General features: G+C 39.3%; 1 protein-coding gene across 21 annotated transcripts in view; it reads right to left on the reverse strand.

Annotated features, from left to right (window-relative positions):
- The window catches only part of PDE10A (phosphodiesterase 10A), a 188,043-nt gene that overhangs the window by 12,653 nt on the left and 156,333 nt on the right, over positions 1-19,057 (reverse strand). For 8 of the 21 annotated variants that reach the window (XM_083732274.1, XM_083732279.1, XM_083732281.1 and 5 more), the window contains 8 exons: positions 15,472-15,530; positions 13,737-13,788; positions 9,315-9,457; positions 7,940-8,032; positions 6,859-7,045; positions 6,292-6,434; positions 4,071-4,154; positions 287-437 (listed from right to left, as the gene is read on the reverse strand). In XM_083732274.1, the coding sequence (XP_083588400.1) occupies positions 287-437; positions 4,071-4,154; positions 6,292-6,434; positions 6,859-7,045; positions 7,940-8,032; positions 9,315-9,457; positions 13,737-13,788; positions 15,472-15,530 (912 nt within the window). Of the gene's footprint in view, positions 1-286; positions 438-1,802; positions 1,908-4,070; positions 4,155-6,291; positions 6,435-6,858; positions 7,046-7,939; positions 8,033-9,314; positions 9,458-13,736; positions 13,789-15,471; positions 15,552-19,057 lie in introns of all 21 variants that reach the window. The other 13 variants (XM_083732271.1, XM_083732283.1, XM_083732277.1 and 10 more) reach the window with 3 other exon arrangements.

A 19,057-nucleotide genomic window follows, 5' to 3' on the forward strand; every position in this document is an offset into this window, starting at 1 on the left:
TTCTGAACCACATCATGTCCTGCCTTCATGCTCTGTTTGCAATTGTATACAGAATTCAAGATGCAGATGTACAGTTGACTAAGGCTGCAATACTATACACATTTGCCTGGCCCTTAGTTACATTGAAGTCAGTGGGATATAGTGTATAGTATTGCACTATAAATGAAAAATTTCTTAAATTTAAAATCCCTTTCCATGCTGAATATAATTTTACACTGATCCAAACATGAAATTACACGTCGTGTCTGAGATATGAATGTTGATACTGGAAAAAATCTAAACTTACTTCTACGTCTGTGAAAAGCCTGTAGTTATTCTTAAGAACAGCATACATGCAATGCGCAACTGTAACTGCATGCTTCCAGTTGTGATAGGGCACACGGCGGTAATTCTTCTTTACAGACAGTGTGAATCGACATAGTTTTTCTAGTTCAAAACTTTTTAAAAAAATAGAATGGTGAGATAAAGCAAGTGAAAGAAAAAAACGTAAGTTATTTTAAACAACAGAATAAAAAGAGATTTTACACTAAACTTTATGTAATGCTCCACTGATAATGTTGCATAAATTAGCAGAAGCATTTTAGTTTATTTTAATTCTCCTCAAAATTACTGGCCTTATTTACTGAAAATCTATTGCAAATGCAAAACCAGAGCTTATAATGATATAAGAAAAAATCTATTCAACAAGAAGTTATGCTTTGCCATGCAAGCTCAGAAGTTCCTCTCTTCTCTCTGCCCTAACAGCCACAGTAAATAAATCTGTATACTGCAGAGAAATAATACATTTTCACGTCCACCCCCCCCAAAAAAAAATAAAGTAATAATAAGTTAGCTAACTGAAGGCCACTGAAAGTTTTCCAGCTCTTCAAAACATTCTGGTTAAAGAAAAAAGGTCAATGGCAGATTCAGTGCCATTGGCTTTTGCAGGGAATGAAGAATGTTGGTCAAACAACGTCTAGCCTACAATTCCACACACAAGTTGAGTTCACATCTAAATGGAGGCCAAGCTGAAAAGAGGAAAGCAGATGCACCTCTGCTTGGATATCAAATGTAGGTTCCCTTCAGTGTCTTAGTACAGAAATACCACTAAAGAAACTGATTATACTCTCATTCCTTCCTCAGTTCTCACTGCTTTCTTCTGCTGCTGCTGGTCCTCTACAGTGACAGGTCCATTTCTACTACTGCCTCATATCCTGGTAGGGAAGACACAGGCTTCAAGCAGCACTCCTGACCCCTTTACTTTGTCACCCTTACTCACTGGAAGTGCATATGTGAATGTTTTGTTAACATTTTGCCCTGGGTGCAGAATTGCAGTACAAATTTCCACTTCCGAGAGAAATTGTTTACAATGTAATAATGCAGCTCCAGAGCACACGTGTAGAAGCTAACACACATACAAAGAAGGGCAAGATTTCACTTATTCCCTGCAGAGTTCTTGGGATGCACTTCCCAACTCACAGAAGGTGGGACAGCTTCTGCACATGCAGAGTTGCATGTCCACATCAGAGTCCCACAGAGCTTCCAACTATGACCCTGGAACATGAGCTAAAAAAAAAATCTGCAAGTAACTTCTCAGCAGCCTACTGCATTTATTTATTATTTGTTTATTTATTTATTTATTTATTTATTATTTTGAGAAAAACACACTTCTAGTGGTTCAAGAGCACCACTGCTAATGCCGCCTGTACATTCAAGTTAAGTTATAAGAGTTTGGCTCATATTGCAAATCATATGTACATATCCCCTGCACCCCCACACTCCACCTGTTCAAAGTTGGTGTCTAGGCTAAAAGCTCTAATTACCCTTCCTCCAAAACATCAGATTCCACATAAAGGCTCAAGGCTGACAGCAAAACACTGGAATCTTCTTTTTTCAACCTGTCTTCCTTTCTGACTGCATTTCTGTGCCTGCATGTGCAAAATGGGGCAGACTTACAAGGCAGGAAAGAGAACTACCTTGCCTCTATGGTTACAATACATCTGACTAAGACATTTTAAAATTCAAAACTGAAAAAATCTGCTTTAAGAGCATTAAAACAGTGCCACTATCTATGGCTTACACCTCAACCATATGCATGTTTATTGAGAAGCCCCACTGGTGTCAGGGGTACTTACTTGCAAGAAGGCATGCTTGTGATCGCAAGCCGAGTCACTATTTAAAGAAACAACCACACTGAGTTGTACCTTTAAATTCATCTACTCAAATTACAGGGCCTTCTGACAATAATCGCAACCTGTACCAGGATTCATGAAAAAATGCACATTGTCCTAATATACAGGTTGATTAACTGATGCATTAAAAAAAAAAATGCCTGCATTGAAAAAGGCACAACTTTCCATGCAGGCTTTATGAAAACTTGTAAGTGAAAGGTGAACTTTTATACGTTTATAAAGTGGACTATTTCCAATGGTGGATTTGCCCTACTAGTAAGTGCTTCCAATTGCCCAAATTATAGTACATGGTTTTTCACCAACTCCCCGCTACATACGTAAGTACCCTGCTCCCTCCAGAAAAACTGTTAAAGAGGTCCAAGGAAAACTTTTAATATGGCATTGGCCTGATTCAAACATCATCCTAAACCATACCATGGGTTGAGTTCCAGGGAGGAGATTGTGGCATCTTCATTCTCTCCTGATAATTTTGCAGCTACACCGCATTAAGCCATGGCTTGGCTTAGCATGCCATTCCAACCTCGGCTCCCGATTTAGCTCTCTCCAGTCTAACTACACACTTGAACTAAGCCAAGCCATGGTTTGTCTTAGTGTGGCATGCGAACCAGGCCATTATCTGTAGGTCCAATTCTTCTGAGAACTTGTGATATACTTGTGATACAAGACAGGCTGAAGTTGTAAAATATAAATAATCAAAAGTGAAGCTAGAAATACAGGTAAATATTATACTGCTTGCAGAATGTTTAGCCTAACATCAGAAACTTCTAATAACATTATTCAAGGTAGAAGTATTCCAAAAATATAACAGGATATCCAACTCATAATAAGCTCCCTTTCCCACCTAACTGCTGCATCCAATGCCAGAAGCATGACTGACACATTCCGAGGGAAATGCAGCCCCAAACTCAGAAGCATAAACATGATTTTCCATTATAAAAACAATTGTGGGTTGAACCTACAATTCCCACTCCATTGTCTTTTCAATTCTCTCAGGGAATCAAGATGGAACAGAGGCTCTCTACTGAAGGATGGATGTACCAGAGAGGATTTTACCTTTCTTCCACCAGCTACCATGCTGCCCTGGAGGGCCCTCTCCCCTTCCAGATGTGCTTTGCAGGGCGTTGCAGAGGGAAGGGGGAATCAGAGAATATGGCCTCCCCACTCCCTTCCTCCAGTGTGAGTAGAATTCAGTGTGAGTATATTTATGTTGGTTTAAAATATAACCAGGTGCGTGCATATCTGTGTGTGTGCACACACACACACACAGGATACAACACAAAACATAATGAAATTAAGACTATAAATACTTTTCATGGGAGGGGGAAGAACTGAACAAGATATGACAACTCTCCCAGTCAAAAGCTCTGCAGGGCTCTGAGGCACACATGGAGATCTACACAAGCCAAAACTGCCCCTTTCACTTTAGTCTTCTAGAGATTTAAATAAGGAAACAGCCCTTGCTCACACTTAGAGATGTGAAGGCTCTAGGGAAATAAATAAAGAAAACTCGCAGGGGGTGGATCTATTTATTTTCTGTAAATTCTGGAGAAATTTCAAAAAGCTTTTGGCAAATATTTTATGTTGTAAGTAAATGCTATCAAAGGCAAAGCTCCCCCCCCCAAAAAAACTGTTTTAGCTGCACTTTACTACCTCAAAATTGTTTCTAATAATGTTGTAATAACCCAATTTGCTGTATGAGGCAATTACTATTTCTGTATAGTATAGACATGTGCAGATCTCAAATCCTCTTTCCTGCTTCAGTATTTTCAAATACAGTATTTTACATAATCCTATATCCTACACAGCCAGATCATTTCACGGTAATCAAATAATACATTTACTATATAAAAACCAGTGTGAATAGTTGTAAAATTAAAGGTTAAAAAAATGAATTCATACCAGCCTGACCCACAAGCCTGATGGATCATATAGATAAAGATGGATGCCCAGTAATCTTCATAAGGAGTGATATCAAAGTGGAATCTGTTATGAAGGAAATTTACAGTTAAGAGAACCAAAGACTCTTGGATGTACATTATGCTTATTATTTCAGATAAAAGCTTTCTGCACCAGAATCTCTTCTGTTGAACATTAACTTCAAAATCAAAAAGTGCTGATTTATTCTCACTAGCTTCTGGTATAATAATTCAAGGTTCTATCCTTTTTAAGACAGTGCCTGACATCACTTCACAAACAGCTTTCCGAGTGGTTTCCCGTAAAAAGCAGGGATGGGCTCCTTTTGCTCACTTCAGGCTTTGTTCAGTACAAATATGTGAGCCTTGAAATGGGCTAAAGGAGCCCAGGGTGGGTGGCATGAATTACTGTGTGCTGTTTATGGGGAGTGCTTATCATGCCAGCAGTAGGCTTCCCTCCCCCTTTTTATAATAGGTTCAAAATATTTGCAGTACAGATTGAGTTGCTGTAACAGCCATAGTTCCACTTCTGCTGCTTTGCTGCCAAAACTGCCACCATAAGCAGTGGCTTTTAACCTTAAAAAAAAAAACAAAAGAGGATGAAGCCTTGCCACCCCTATGTACGGTAAGTCCCCACCTCTCAAATTATTGAGGGGGAGTGTTGAATCTTGGCAGTTGAAATGACACTAGAATGACTCTTCTCAGTTCTCTACCTGCAAATGAGGTGTGGAATTATGGGTAGATTTTGCCTCAGGCCTGGTAGAAGACAGAATTAACTTGAGAACTCTTGGCAGCTGAGTTACGAATGACAGGCAGTTGCTGTATTTGCTGGGTCGTGCTGCGGTTTATGACTTTCATTTCTTTAATTTCTCAGCAGTTTGTGTGGTCCCCTCCTTCTCTGCCATCCTTATAAAGGATACAGGCATTTTTTGTGTCAATCATTTATGAATTTTACTAGAGGATGCCATTTGTGTCCAGGTGAATGCCTGGGAGTTTTGTTACCTGAGGTATTCATTATTAAAATGTTTGATAGGCATTTTGTTGTTAATTTCCCTTGAATACAGTCTTATGGTCTTACATATAATTAACACAATAAAGTATAATGTAAGTTACACTGGTTCAATTTCATTTGAAGGGTGGGGTCAAGATCTATTTAACATGCAAGTTCTTTCCTGCAGCTTTTGCAGTTCTCAACTGGGTTTACCACTGCACCAGCTGCCAGAACTTTGATGCTGTACTACCTATACCAAGAAGAGCCCATTAGGGAGTACCCTGAGAAAGAATATTCACAAGGAAAAATACTATGATTGTTAGATGTAACAGATAAGCCTTTGGGTACATGAATGTTTAATTAGAATAATAAAAGGAAATGATAATGTTGCTGATAATGGATTTTTGATTATGACAAATTTGTATGCTACCTGAGTGGTAGTGAATATTCTAAAACGAAATAATGCAATCCAAACATTTAAAAATCCACTTTATCATGTTACTTAAAGTTATATTCTTCTGAAGTCAATATTCATAATCTCATGTTGAGGCTCATGATGACAGAACTCCTAGTTGTTTTATTATCAATTAGCCCTGCCTCATAGCTGAATGCAGCAGGTGTTTTATTTCCCTTTCACTGACTTCAGTAAAATACTTGGGTGCATTGGAAACACAGTATTGCACAGCAGATACGCTAGATCTGAAAGTAACCACTCTGTTTATATAAATGATTAATGAAGCATGGCCACCATGACAACCACAGGATTGTCCCAGAGTGTTTCAGACCCTATACCCATGTGAGGTCATACACTTCATTGGGTGTTCTCTGCTGGCCATAATAATGTGAGGTTGATGGTGTTATCTACAGAACCTTTTTCATCAACTCCCTGGTCAGGTGTAGACCTAAACTGCTGCCAATGGGGGATTTCCTCCCAATGCATATACTAGCTTCAGATTTTCCTCATTATTATAAGCAGGGGGCAGAAAGGGGTGAATTCATTAACCTTCCACACCTACTCAAATCCAGTTAATCATCAACCTCCCCTCCTTACGCTGATGCTATTTGTATTTTGAAAAACCTGAATATTCATTGAAAAGATGCATTTGCCATGTCTAGTGTGGCTCTTTGATAATCGCAACAGCAACAGCTGCTAAGCTGCCAGTGTTCATAGGGAATACCCTACTTCTGTATCAAAAAGATCACATTAAAAACATACAGTTCTACTTCTTTGCAGAGTTGTGGTGGAAGTCTGCAGTCCATGAGGTTTTTCCATTCTTCTGCTGTACAAACACTGTGATAGGAAAGCTTCTCCATAGTAACACGGTAGATACACTCTGAATGGCGAACTTTGTGGTACATCTAAATAAAGCATTTTATTATATAAGATATGGCTGTTTGCACAGAGTCTAAACTTTCTTTCTCAAGCCAAATACTTAGATCTGTGTCTAGCTTCACAGAGGTGATATTTCTGAGGGGTAATTAGGAATACTTTTAAAAGAGAATAAATTGATATGGTCACTATCATGTGAATTTGAAGACTTTTTTAAAAAAATAAACAAAGCTGTAAATGATAGAATCAGCTTAATCGTAACCATTTTATTAACAATCAAATCTTAACCCCGGAACTTTAAAAATGAACCAGTTTAATCTTTGACACCTCCCTTAACAATCAAATTAGTACAACTGACTTTGCTATACAAATCCAAAATGAATAATAAAAATTTATAAAATTAAATAATTTCATTTTTTGTGCACTTGGCTATCTTTGTGGAACAAAACTTACATTAGCACAGTGTAAGGCTAAAGCACAAAAGACTGCAAACATTTTAAAGTTGTTCTCATCAGTTTTAGAGAAGGCACATCCACTTAGTTTGTTCACCATCTGCACGACGCCTATTACACTTCCTCGGCTCACAATAGGCATGCATAAAATATTCCTGGTGGTGTAGCCGGTGTAGAGATCTACCTCCCTGAAGGAAAAAAGGAAAAGGGTGGACATTCACTTTCTTAACATGACATCATCTAACAATAATATCTGAAGAAGTGTGCATGCACACGAAAGCTCATACCAAGAACTGACTTAGTTGGTCTTTAAGGTGCTACTGGAAGGAATTTTTTTTGTTTTGTTCAATAAAGATATCGTATCGTATCGTATCGTATCGTATCGTATCGTATCGTAAAGCCATTTCATGTGCGTTATCTAGTTGTAATCCTTACAACAAGCCTGTAATGTTAATATTATCATCTCCATGTTGCAAATACAGGATAAAGGCTAGAAGAACCTGGTAAATTCATAACACATGTGAGGCTGAAGCCAGGAACTTTCTGATAGATAAATAAATAAATTATCTGATAAATAATTTAGCCACCATTCCCAACAAGCATTCTAGCCAATTCAAACCTCCATATGGAAGGGATGCCAAGTGTGCATGAAGTGCTAGTTGGAGTTAATAGTGGACGGTATGGTAGGGCAGAGGGGATGCACTCTCCCTGATGGAGCAGGTATGTAGTTTGGGGGTGCTCCTCGATCCAGCTCTATCAATGGAGGTGCAGGTCTCTTTGGTGGGTAAGAGTGAATGTCTTTAACCAGCTTTCACCAGTAAGAGAGGTATGGCCATTCCTGAATCAGGACAGATAGAGCACAATTGACAATGGACAGGTAACCTGGGACTGCTGAAATCTGTTCTGTGTGCGGCTACCCTTGAGGTTGGTCTGGAAGTTGCAGCTGGTGCAGAATACATCAGCTAGGTTGCTTTGGGGAGCAAACTACTGCCAGCACAACACCTTAGCTGCAGGACTTGCAGGGGCTGCCACTCTGCTAACCAGCCAAGTTCTTTTCGGTGGTAAACATATCAAATTCCTACCTGTTAAAACGTGGATCTGCATAGGCATCAGGAATGTTGAGAATTTCACCTGTTCTTGCTACCTGACCAGCTATTCCTTTTTCAATAGAAAATCTGCATGGGACATAAAGAGATAGGCACATCTTAAAACAATAGGCTTATAAGGAAAATGACATTTGAGCAGCTAAATTTCTCTTCCCGTTATTGGCATCCGTCTTGTCTCAAGAGACAATGGAGTGCACCTCTGGGGGTGAAGTCAAACTGCTGCATTAGCAGCACTGGAGTGACCTCTCCAGGGCACAAGCCTGGCAGTGTGTATGGAGGTCCTGGGTTACCAAGACGACAAGACCCCACTCTCAGCCTTGCTGATGTGGTCCAAGAAAAGCAGAGCAATAGGTAGGGACTGCACTCTGGATTTGTGTAGCCTTTTCCATAGCCTTTTCATCTCCCAAAGGTATATTGCAAGGCAGTGGAGGTTTAGGACCAGAGTTTTCCTTCTAGATAGGCTACTTTCCCAGGTACTTTCTCAGTGGCCCCAACAGCTCCTGATTTCCCTCTACAACACATACACAAACTACTTTCTTGACAACAGGACCAACTATTAGTCTTATCCACTCAAGTCCCTATCTCACCCAGGGTTTCAGACCCATCAGCTACCCTCACCTGGTTTAGCTGGCCAGTCAAAGCTGTTCCAGGGGTGTGGCCACTGTCACATGACGACAGCTTCAAGGAGCTACAGGTGAGAGCTGAGTGCAGGGTAGGGACCAAAGGTGGGCAAACTACCCCAGAAGGAGCACAATGTGTCCTATTCTAGAGGTACTACCCCTCCCCTAACACTCCATACATCCTTCTCTAAAGAGTTAATTCAGCACTGGATATCATCTCCTAAACAGGGACCAAAATACATGGCTAAAGCCATTTCCTGGGAAAGTGGAGTGCCTCTTAACTTTCAGGTGGATAGCAGCCACAAAACATAGATACAACACAGTTAACATCTAGCTATAATTAGGCCTAATCCCTAATTATACTGCAGAAGAGCAGTGAAGGAGACTGACTTTTGGTGAAGAAGAAAAACTTGAGCTACTCTGGATTTGTGTGACTGCACAAGTCGGCATAGGCCAAAGCGCAGGAATTCACCACAGAAGAATTTCCTCTCCTCTCCTCTCCTCTCCTCGTTGGTAGGTGGTCACTCAAAACTCATGATGACATTATAGCATCAGAGATGTTGTTCTGATGGCACTGCAGTTGCCACCTGCAGAAGAACTACCTCTGGAGAGGCAAATCCTCATGAGAATAATATCCGTGTGGCAAAAATTGTTAAAAGTATCTGTAAATATACACAGAAATGGAACAGATTAATATTGGCATGTAAGAATAGTCAACTCACTAGTCTTACCTTATTTCTTTGGTCTTCTTGAAGACAGGTTTTCCATCATGTTCCTCCCCAATATCAAATAAATCTGAATATAATTCATTGTTCTTGTGATCTACCTGGAAAAGTGCACAGCGATCTGCATTCACCAAATTTTTTGCATATATCTACAGATAAAGGACAAAACTAAAATTAATCACAGTGGGCTTAGACAAAGTCTGTATTATATTTCACAAGTTAGTTAACTATACTTTGATACACCCTATAAAAATGCATAGTTGTTGCTACTTTAATTATAAAGTTAAGTAATTTGTAACAGTCATATTTCTTTTCGTACATTGATTGTAATAATTTATCTCTACTCATGAAAATAGCCTGATGCTTCACTGTATTGTCATTGATGTCTGCTATTAAAAAAAATCCTTTATGCAAGCCTATCCAGATATGAAATTTTGATTTTACTTAAATAATCATAATTTATTGTGTCTACTTGCTTTTAAAGTCTGTTGAATTTTCCTATAATTACTTTATATTATTTTATGGAAACCACTTAAGAATTATTATCATTAAGTGGTATATAAATATTGTTATATAAAAATAATTAAAATATATTTATTTCTTCTTCTGACAATAGAGGTCGAGTAACTTCTTCCTTAAGCACCCCCTGGGATATTCGAGTTTGTGGAGAATGGGAAAGGAAGGTTCCAAGAAGAAAAGATAGGTGCTTTAGGAAGCACGAAACAAATTTAAAAATCTGGGATGAATTTAGAGGTAAATAAAGACTCTTCTATAGTTTATTTGTGGAGAACAAAACGGGTACATTTTCCAGAAGCTTGAACTACTCAAAAGTAGCAGTTATGGGTCTGTATGATATCCTAGCTCTGGTCATTTTAGTCTGCTTTATTAGAAAGCTTTATTTATTTTTTTAAAGGTTTTTTTCCTATTACATTTAGGCAGCTTATTTGGACAAAAGCGCAGGAAAGTTCTAACATTACTATCAAGAGAATAGTAAATATATTGGGTTCAAGATGGAGAACAATTTCTGTGAATAGATGGAGTGCATAATCAAGCAAAGGCTTTCATTCATGGAATTTGGGGGAGGCATTTTTTGTTGATTCTTCTTCACACTTCTATGCCACTTCCCATGCTATTTTGAAGGGATTCCTATCTCCCCACAGAAGATTGGGGGGGGAGCATAAGGAGCTGTTTGGGGGGGATTGGTGAAAATTGTCTCTTCCTTCAGGAAGCAGCAGGTTTCCATGAGCAGAACTTTGCTTACAGATCTTTTGATTCAGGCCACTGTGTCATGAACCTGAATATACTTTTAGACTACTCAGTTATGAGTGTCAATTTGAAGAGCATAAGAGTATTTTTTCAGAGAGAAACACTATCTAACTATATATCTCATCTCCAGATTTTGTAGTACTAGTGAATTATGCCATTGTTTCCCCAAGTAATATATAAAACACAAGTCAGAAAGCAGATCCTCAGGGAAGGTCTATGTTGAAAGTGAGTTTTTATGCCTAGCTGCTGTTTCTCTGCCTTTTTTTATTTAAAACTGTTTTGGGCCACTTTCGTATTAATTCCTGTCCAAAGCAGTTTACAGGAAAGTACAACAATCAAAAGAAGCATCAAAACAATGAATAAATAGGAGAACAAGGAAAATGCTGTGTATCCATTCAATTAGATAAAACCAGAACAGCAGCAAAAGATTTCATAAAGGCAGTCAAAATATCAGTGGCTACTCACTAAAACCCATGGTTTTGCTTTGTCTTCTGAATAGTAATAATGTTGGTGCCTTCCTTACCTGAAGAGGAAGGACATTCCACAACTAGGGGACCATCACTAAAAAGGCCCTCTTTCCAGTCACAAGCACCAGGACACACCGTTCCCATGGGACATTGTGTCCCAAATTACAAAAGGAACGCCACTAGGCTGCTGAGGGTAGCCAAGCCACCGCGTGAAGCGGCAACAAAGCATTTTTTCTGGAAAAAAAGAAAAAGAAAAAACCCTCGGGCACCTTGTCTTTAAAAGGTAGGCCCACCCCAACCAAAAGTTCTTATAATTCTCCCACCCCCTGAAAGCCACTGAATATGCCTGACCCCACTTTCACAGCACATTAACGGTTCTGCGAAAATAGATACATGGCCAAGCCTTAGAAGGAATAGAACTGAGTTTCCTCAGTGTATGCTGTTGGCACTTCACTCCAAAACTTTGGACAACCTCACCTAGCAATTTCATGAAGATGTTAAAACAGCTCAGGGGCCAAGACGGGAACTCTCTGGAACACCATGGGATAACTGGGAAAATGGCACAGAGGAAAAATGTTGAACAACTCCTCTCCCCCAACTCTACTGCTTCAAGAAAAGTTATAAACCCTGCTAGGTGCAATTCAATATAAAGAGCGTAAGCCATTCCAGTCACGGATCTCCCATGTAATGTGCAGGCTTCGTACAATTCAACTACGATAGAATATTTTGTTTGGATGAAGGCGCACACAGTCCTGGCAGAGAGGTGAGGCTAAGATATCTTTCCTTTCCTCTCCGCCCTTGGAGCCATAGAGTAGCCAACAGCAATTAGTGAGTTGCTGCTGAAGATTAACTTTCTAATGGCTCTTAGCTGAGGACCTCACTTTGCAAAAATTCTAGAACTTCTAGATCACCCATGCAGCTCAATTCTATGTTTACCTAGTTGTGAGTTCTCAAGTGCACACAGGGTTGCCGTCCCAGACAAATCTGCTCAAATGACTTGTGAACCAGTTTTCTTCCCTATCTTCTCTAAAGGAATGGATTTCAACCTTGTTTCTAACTTACACTTATAGCTACTCAGTGAGGCAACACAGCTGTGCTCCACGTACAGCGTCCCTTCAAAATAAATGACTTATTTCCGTGACAAACAACAAAACCTAAAATAACTATGGATTGCTGAGATTTAGCATATTAAGATGAAATAAACATTAATAAAGCCTTCCGATTAAAAAAAAGAAAAATTGATTTTTCAAGGAACTACTGTTAATGACTTGGTGCATTGTGGTAACTGCCATGGACAGAACTATATCACTCAATATGACAAATAAACACACACTAAACTGAGCCAACATGTTATCAATCTGATTTATGCCCCTTTATCTCACCCACAAAAACTATTTTCCACCCGTCACTGTTGCCATAACAAATCACTAATGCCTTCTGGAGCATCTGAGGTAGACATCCTGAGCTGTATGAGGCTGGTGACTTGCATGACCTGAGGCCTCTGACATGACAATGTGGTGTTTTTGACATTAGCAGCCTGGAAGGGGGTGGGGTGCTACGTGCAATCTGAAAAAAGCTGTAGGCATGAACACTCAGTTTTCAGTAAGGTATTCCCTAAGGATTGGCTCTTTGACTTGTGGTTTTAAAATATTACCTTGGAAAAACATACCCAGGCTGGCCAGGGCTTTTCATGGGCAATGCCTCTGGTGCAGGGATGTGGCAGTGACAATTTTCTCCACACCTGCTATTGAAAACTCAGAGCCTATGCGAAGAAATGTGGCATGCCCAGAGCAGATGATAGACTACATTCAGAGTTTTGATAGAACACAGAATGGAACTGTTTTGCTCTACACAAAAACCTTTCAAAATGAAACCAAGTTTTCCTCCTGATGCTAGTAGCATTTGGGTGGCAGAGGGAGAATTTTCATGGAGATTGTGGCGGAGAACTAGAGTTAACACCCCTCCCCACAGTCTGCACCTATTTACTATTTTTAAAAGATCCCTGCAACTATAAGTTATGTGTTAAGCACCATAAGTAATTTGGCACTGAGAATGTGAGCTATAAAGTTTACCAAAGCTCTTTAAGTGGCATTTGACAAGCCACCAGATCAGTTCACACTTAACATAAAGCCAAACCATGGCAGAGCATAAAGGTGCAGGCTCCTGGAGAGGAGATTGTGGCTGCTTTGCTCTTCCGCTTGTCCTCCTGCTACTGGAAGCTAAGCCATAGTTTGGCTTGGTGCAGTGTATGAACCCCTGGTGGTTCGTAGTTTGTCTCTGCCAGACAAACCATGAGCCTAGGTTCGGGTAACACACCAAGCCAAACCATGGTTTAGCTCATAGCAGCAGTAGGACTGGAGCAAGCCATCTGCAACCTCCTTCCCAGGAACCTGCATGTTCACACATTCATGCTAAACAACTGTCAATTAGCACCAAGATTGCTTGCTTCACATTCTCTTGGAGATCTCACTATGTAAAGGCAGTAAAAAAATATCAATTAGCAAATCAAATTATTTTATGTTAGCACTACACAAATTTTTAAATAATTTATATGTAATTCTTCTAAAAAGTAATACTTTGAACATGCACTGATTTGAAACAGACACACAATCAGGCACAGTATATAAACTAGATTTCAAAGAGGAAGACTTGAAAAGTAAGATGTAATGTTGACATTAGAGAAAAGATACATTACCATGATATTTTCAAGTAGAGCATCTATTGCCACAATGTTATCAAAATAGGTTCTGCAGGATAATAGGTGAAGTTCTTATTAATAACATCATTTATAGATTTCACTACCACAATGACCCATGCTGGTTTTCATTTACTGATAAAACAATAGGTTATCATCTATTTATGAAACCATACCACATAAATCTTTTCCCTGCATAGGCTTGTATGCATTGATCATCTTGTTCGACTGTGCCCTATGTGCACCTTCAAGGACCACATATGGCAACTGGAGCTTTACTGGTAGATTCTAAAATGGATTGGATCCATGCACAGAACTAACAGAAAACTTGATCTGTCATCTTTGGCAGTGCTATAGAATTGGCTGGTGCTGACAAAGCCAAACAACCCACCATCTGTTTGTTCTACATGGGGGTACTTATCTATCACATATGTATCCTATTCTTCCTCTGAGAAGCTCACAGCAGCAAAAATGTTGACCCTACAACAATCCTATGATGTAAACTAAAAGATAAGGAGGTAACTAAGTGAACAGGGAATTGAACCCAGATCACTCTTGCCTAAGCTGCAAATTCCAACTTCTGTACCAGACTAGATGGGGGATCCTTCAATTAAGCAAATGTTCAGAGCAGATATATAATCATACAATCCAGTAGATAAGATGATAGTCAAACATGTGATTATTTTTAACATTTCACCCATATAAGCTACACTTGACCAAGCTATCCATCTTCTTTTATCTTGCTAAAGAAACTGATTCAGCTGTCTTCAGCAATTTCCATGTGCTGGGCTTATTATAACATATTTTTTCCCAAATTACACCACCTCTAAATGACTTTTTTTTAGTACAATAATATAGGCAATGTTTATTTCATTTTTAATATCCTCTTCCTCTTTGCACTGGCAGCAGGACAATGACAGCAGGCTTCTCTATACCTGGTTCTGTGAGCACACCAGCAAATATTCCCTCCTAAAACCAGGTGCAGCATGACTGGAAAAACAAGCTGTCCTTGCTTCCACAAGCTACTACAGCAGCTCTCTCTCCCTGATTAATATATAGTAGCTGTCCCAGGCACCCAAAGTCACTAACAGATAAGCACCAGTATTAACAAAAGATTCTTTGAATGTTCCACATTCTCAAGCATCACTGGCCATTAGAATTCAATATTTCCAAGAGGAAGATATTTTTCCAAAAATTGTGTACCTTTTTGTGTGACATTCAGACTGATAAGAAAGAAGAAATGTAAGACAGTGTTTCTGTCTGGGTAAGAACTGTCATCATTTAACATCCATTCCTAAACCTTGTAGAAAACATCCTGAGGTCAATGCCGAATGCATACATTTGCTTTCCACAAGAGTAACATAGTGCACAAAATCATTCTTATGAAGAATTTATATTTTCCTGCTGTTTATGTACAATTTATTTATTTATTGCTAAGACTTTTGCAGATAGATGCACTCCGATACTGAAACCAGGATAAATAACAAGTTAATGTTTCTTCTGCCATAGTTTACACGTAGTCTTATGCATGCCTACTCAGAAGTAAGTTCCACTGAGTTCAATGAGACTTACTTCCATGTAAGTGTGCATAAGATTTCAGTGCTTATCATTCTATACCAGCTGGTAATATACTAAGGGCAGTAACAAGACATAACATTTGCTAACTACCTTCCATGATTCTCCATCACACATATTTCATGCAACTAACTGAGAATGAGTTGTAAGTGTGACTTACTTTGAAACGTCAAGCAGGAAGTCATTCAATTCAGTCTGCTTAGCGAGGCCCTTCGATACCTGACCAAAACATTTGAAATACTACTATTGCTTATATAAGCAAAAGGTTACATTCAAAAGTATGGAGTATATATGCTATCTAAAATTAGATATATATAGACAATTCAAAAGTATGGAGTATATATGCTATCTAAAATTATATATATATACACATACAGTGGTGCACCGCAAGACGAACGCCTCGCAAGACGGAAAACCCGCTAGACGAAAGTGTTTTCCGTTTTGGAGGCGCTTCGCAAAACAAATTTCCCTATGGGCTTGCTTCGCAAGACGAAAATGTCTTGAGAGTTCCTGCAGGTTTTTTTTCCCTCCCCCCCCCCCCTTTTTCTAAGCAGCTAAGCCGCTTATCAGCTGATCCGCTAAGCTGATAAGCCGCTAAAAGCCGCTAAACCGCTAATAGCGCTAATCCGCTAAGCTGTCAATGGGCTTGCTTCGCAAGACGAAAAAACTGCTATACGAAGAGCCTCACAGAACGGATTAATTTCGTCTTGCGAGGCACCACTGTACATATACACATCTTTAGCTTTAGATTTATTGTGTTTACAGATATGCTAACTCGGATTTATTGTATTTTTCTAATTGTCTAAAATGGCAGCTCTTACACTGTGAGCCTGAAGACTTTACTGTTTGTGCCCTCCTCTGCATATAAACTCTGAATGCAGAAACCTAGGATACCAGCTCACAGTCAGTTCTACTAACCTGCTCAGACAGGTAAAGTGTTCAATTTTCTGCCTAAGAAAGATTGTCTTTCCCCCCATTTACTCATCTTATATAAACAACATCTAAGACAAGCAATAACTGAGGTAAATAAGCTATATTATTTTCTACCAAATCCTTTGGCTGAGTAGTATGTACATGTTCTGGGTTCTTAAAAGAAAGAGGCAGACTCAGGCCTACATCACTTACCACCATTGCCAAGTTCATGGTAGCTCTCTCAGATTTGGTTAGATTTTAAAAAACTGAGTTTGGAAGATTTTATAAAAAATATAATATACTAAACTGGTGGAAGTAGCTGGGAAGAAAAGTGAGTTACAGAAGTTTTCATGGTGCAGGCAAAGGATTTTGCTTGTCCCTAAGAGGAAAGCACTTGTGAGGATTAAGAACCATTTGGGTTTTTAAATCTCACTGATTCAGTGGCAGAGAGCTAAGTTCATGATTAAGCAAAGACTAGGTGTGGGGAAACAATAGCATGACCTGCCAAATCTCCCCATTTAGTTTGTGCAGCCATTCTGGAGAAGCCATACCTATCTGCCCTGCATCTGAAATCATATATGACATCAGGTGTGAGGCTAGTATGGGCAGTGCTTAAAGGACAAACAGGAACTTAAAGTGAGTTTCCGGTTTTTCCTTTGCTGGTGCAAGGCACACTTCCACTTGCCCATCAACCAATGTGCAGTGGGAAAGCACCTTGCTCAACGGAATCTGTTTTGTTCTTCCAACACTGCTCTTTGAACCTCTGAAAGCCAGAGGTTCAAAGAGCAGCATGGGGCTGCTTGAAAGTCCTTTGCAAACAGCCTGCCCTGCTCTTTAAACTTGGGTAATTCCATGACAATGTCAATTTACAGACCTATCTTTCATTTTCATATGTAGTTAACATGTTCTAAAACATTTTAAAGATAGTTTTCCAAAATTTCATCATCTGACAACAGTTTTTCAAAATGGCATTTTACATGTGAGTAAAACAACCAGAAACATGACATGCAAGATGACTCAGAATTTCTCTCATTTTTCCCCCTAATATTCAGCTAAAGACCTCTCCAAGAAAATAGACAATAGGCTAATGACCTTTTTATTGTACTGACAGTTTTGCTTTCTCATTCTCTTAACTGAGAAGAAACTTCATGCACTGAATAAAATCAGATGAACTTAAACCAATAAAACTTATATTGGTTGGGTATGTAGTCAGAAGAACACATACTCCCTCCTCCCTCAACAAATGAAAATAACTTTATGTTCTTCCTTAAGATGTTAACATCAAGAAAATGTGCTGAGATGTTACCTATCAGATGTTTTATGTGCAGCAATTCCTACAAGCAACATAACACCACAATGTGCACAACTTATATAGAATATATGTGTTGTGATTTTGTACTTAAATCCCTTTTTAGGGTTGTCATAATTGTTTTCCTAAGAGTTTAATAATTATTAGGCCTTATTATTTGTACCATACCATCAATGCAGGGCACCTTACAGAGTTTTACAAAAAGAGACAGGTCCCGACCCTCAAGAAGCTTACCCTCTGAAAGACAAGTCAGACAAGGGGAAGGTGGACATATGTTAATGCTTTTAGAAGATAGGTAATATAATTGTATGTTTAAACTTTCTAAGTAACTTCAACCTGGGTGTGGTTTAGAAAAGGCAGAACTGGCATTTCTCTACTAGACTCCCCACTTCACCCGCTTTCTTGAAGCATGAAGAAGCTTCTACCAGCTTCCTCTCAGATTTATCAAGGAGCCAGTCTTATTCTGATTCATCTCCCTAGCTAAACTGAACTGAATAACCAGGCTCATCTATACATACAAGTATTCTCCTCAGGAACCAAAGGCCTCTTGCGAAGCCTCAGGTTAACAGTACAACCCTGTAAAAGGCTGGAGGCAGTTTTGAACAGAAGTGTAAATGTTTGTGGGTTTTTTTTCAAATATTTTAAACTGAAGAGACAAAGGGGATGATGCCCCTATGGTAAATGTAATTATTCTGAAGGAAAGCGCTAAAGCAGAAACAGCCACTGAAGCACTGGTGCCAGCTGGGCAACTTTGTTGTTGTTGAGTTTGAGGGAAATTGAAAAGAAAATTTGTTGACTAGGTGCTGGCAATATTATGTTCATGAATATAGAATCCTCTTCTTTAAAACACAAAGGACTTTAAAACACAGAGGACTTCGTTAACATTTGTCTTCCCTACAAATAAATATAAAAGTTGGTTGAAGGGGGGGGGGGAATCACGAGGGGTTTCCACAGCCAAGTTGAAATTCCAATGGGCATTACAACTTCTCATATGGACTTGCTGCTGACCTTCAGCAAATGCACAATAAAGTGTCATTTTCACAGGGTCTTGCTATAAGGCATTTGTGCGTGAGACAGTGAATTGTCACCAACAAAGAGATATTGGACCTGGTTCTCACCAACAGGGGGAAATTGATCGATGAAGTGGAAGTGCTCGGAAACTTGGGAAGAAGTGATCATGTTCTCCTGGGTTTCAGGATACAGAGGCAAGGGGAAACTGAGTGTAGTCAGACACGCACTCTGGACTTTTAGAAGGCCAATTTCAAAAATTGAAGGAGCTACTGCGTGTGATCCTGTGCTCAGAAATACTTAATGAGAAGGGAGTCCAAGAAGGATGGGAGTTTCTAAAAGGAGAAATATTGAAGGCCCAAATGTAGACAATACCAAGAAGAAAGAAAAGTGGGAAGCATCTAAGGAAACCGGTGTGGCTGCATAAGGAGCATACAGATGAGCTGAGAGTTAAGAAGGGCATTTATAAGAAATGAAAGAAAGGGGAAATCACAAAGGAGGAGTATATATAAATAGC

Source organism: Podarcis gaigeae (assembly GCF_964106915.1).
Source record: "Podarcis gaigeae genome assembly, chromosome: 3".
Taxonomy (NCBI): Eukaryota; Metazoa; Chordata; class Lepidosauria; order Squamata; family Lacertidae; genus Podarcis; species Podarcis gaigeae.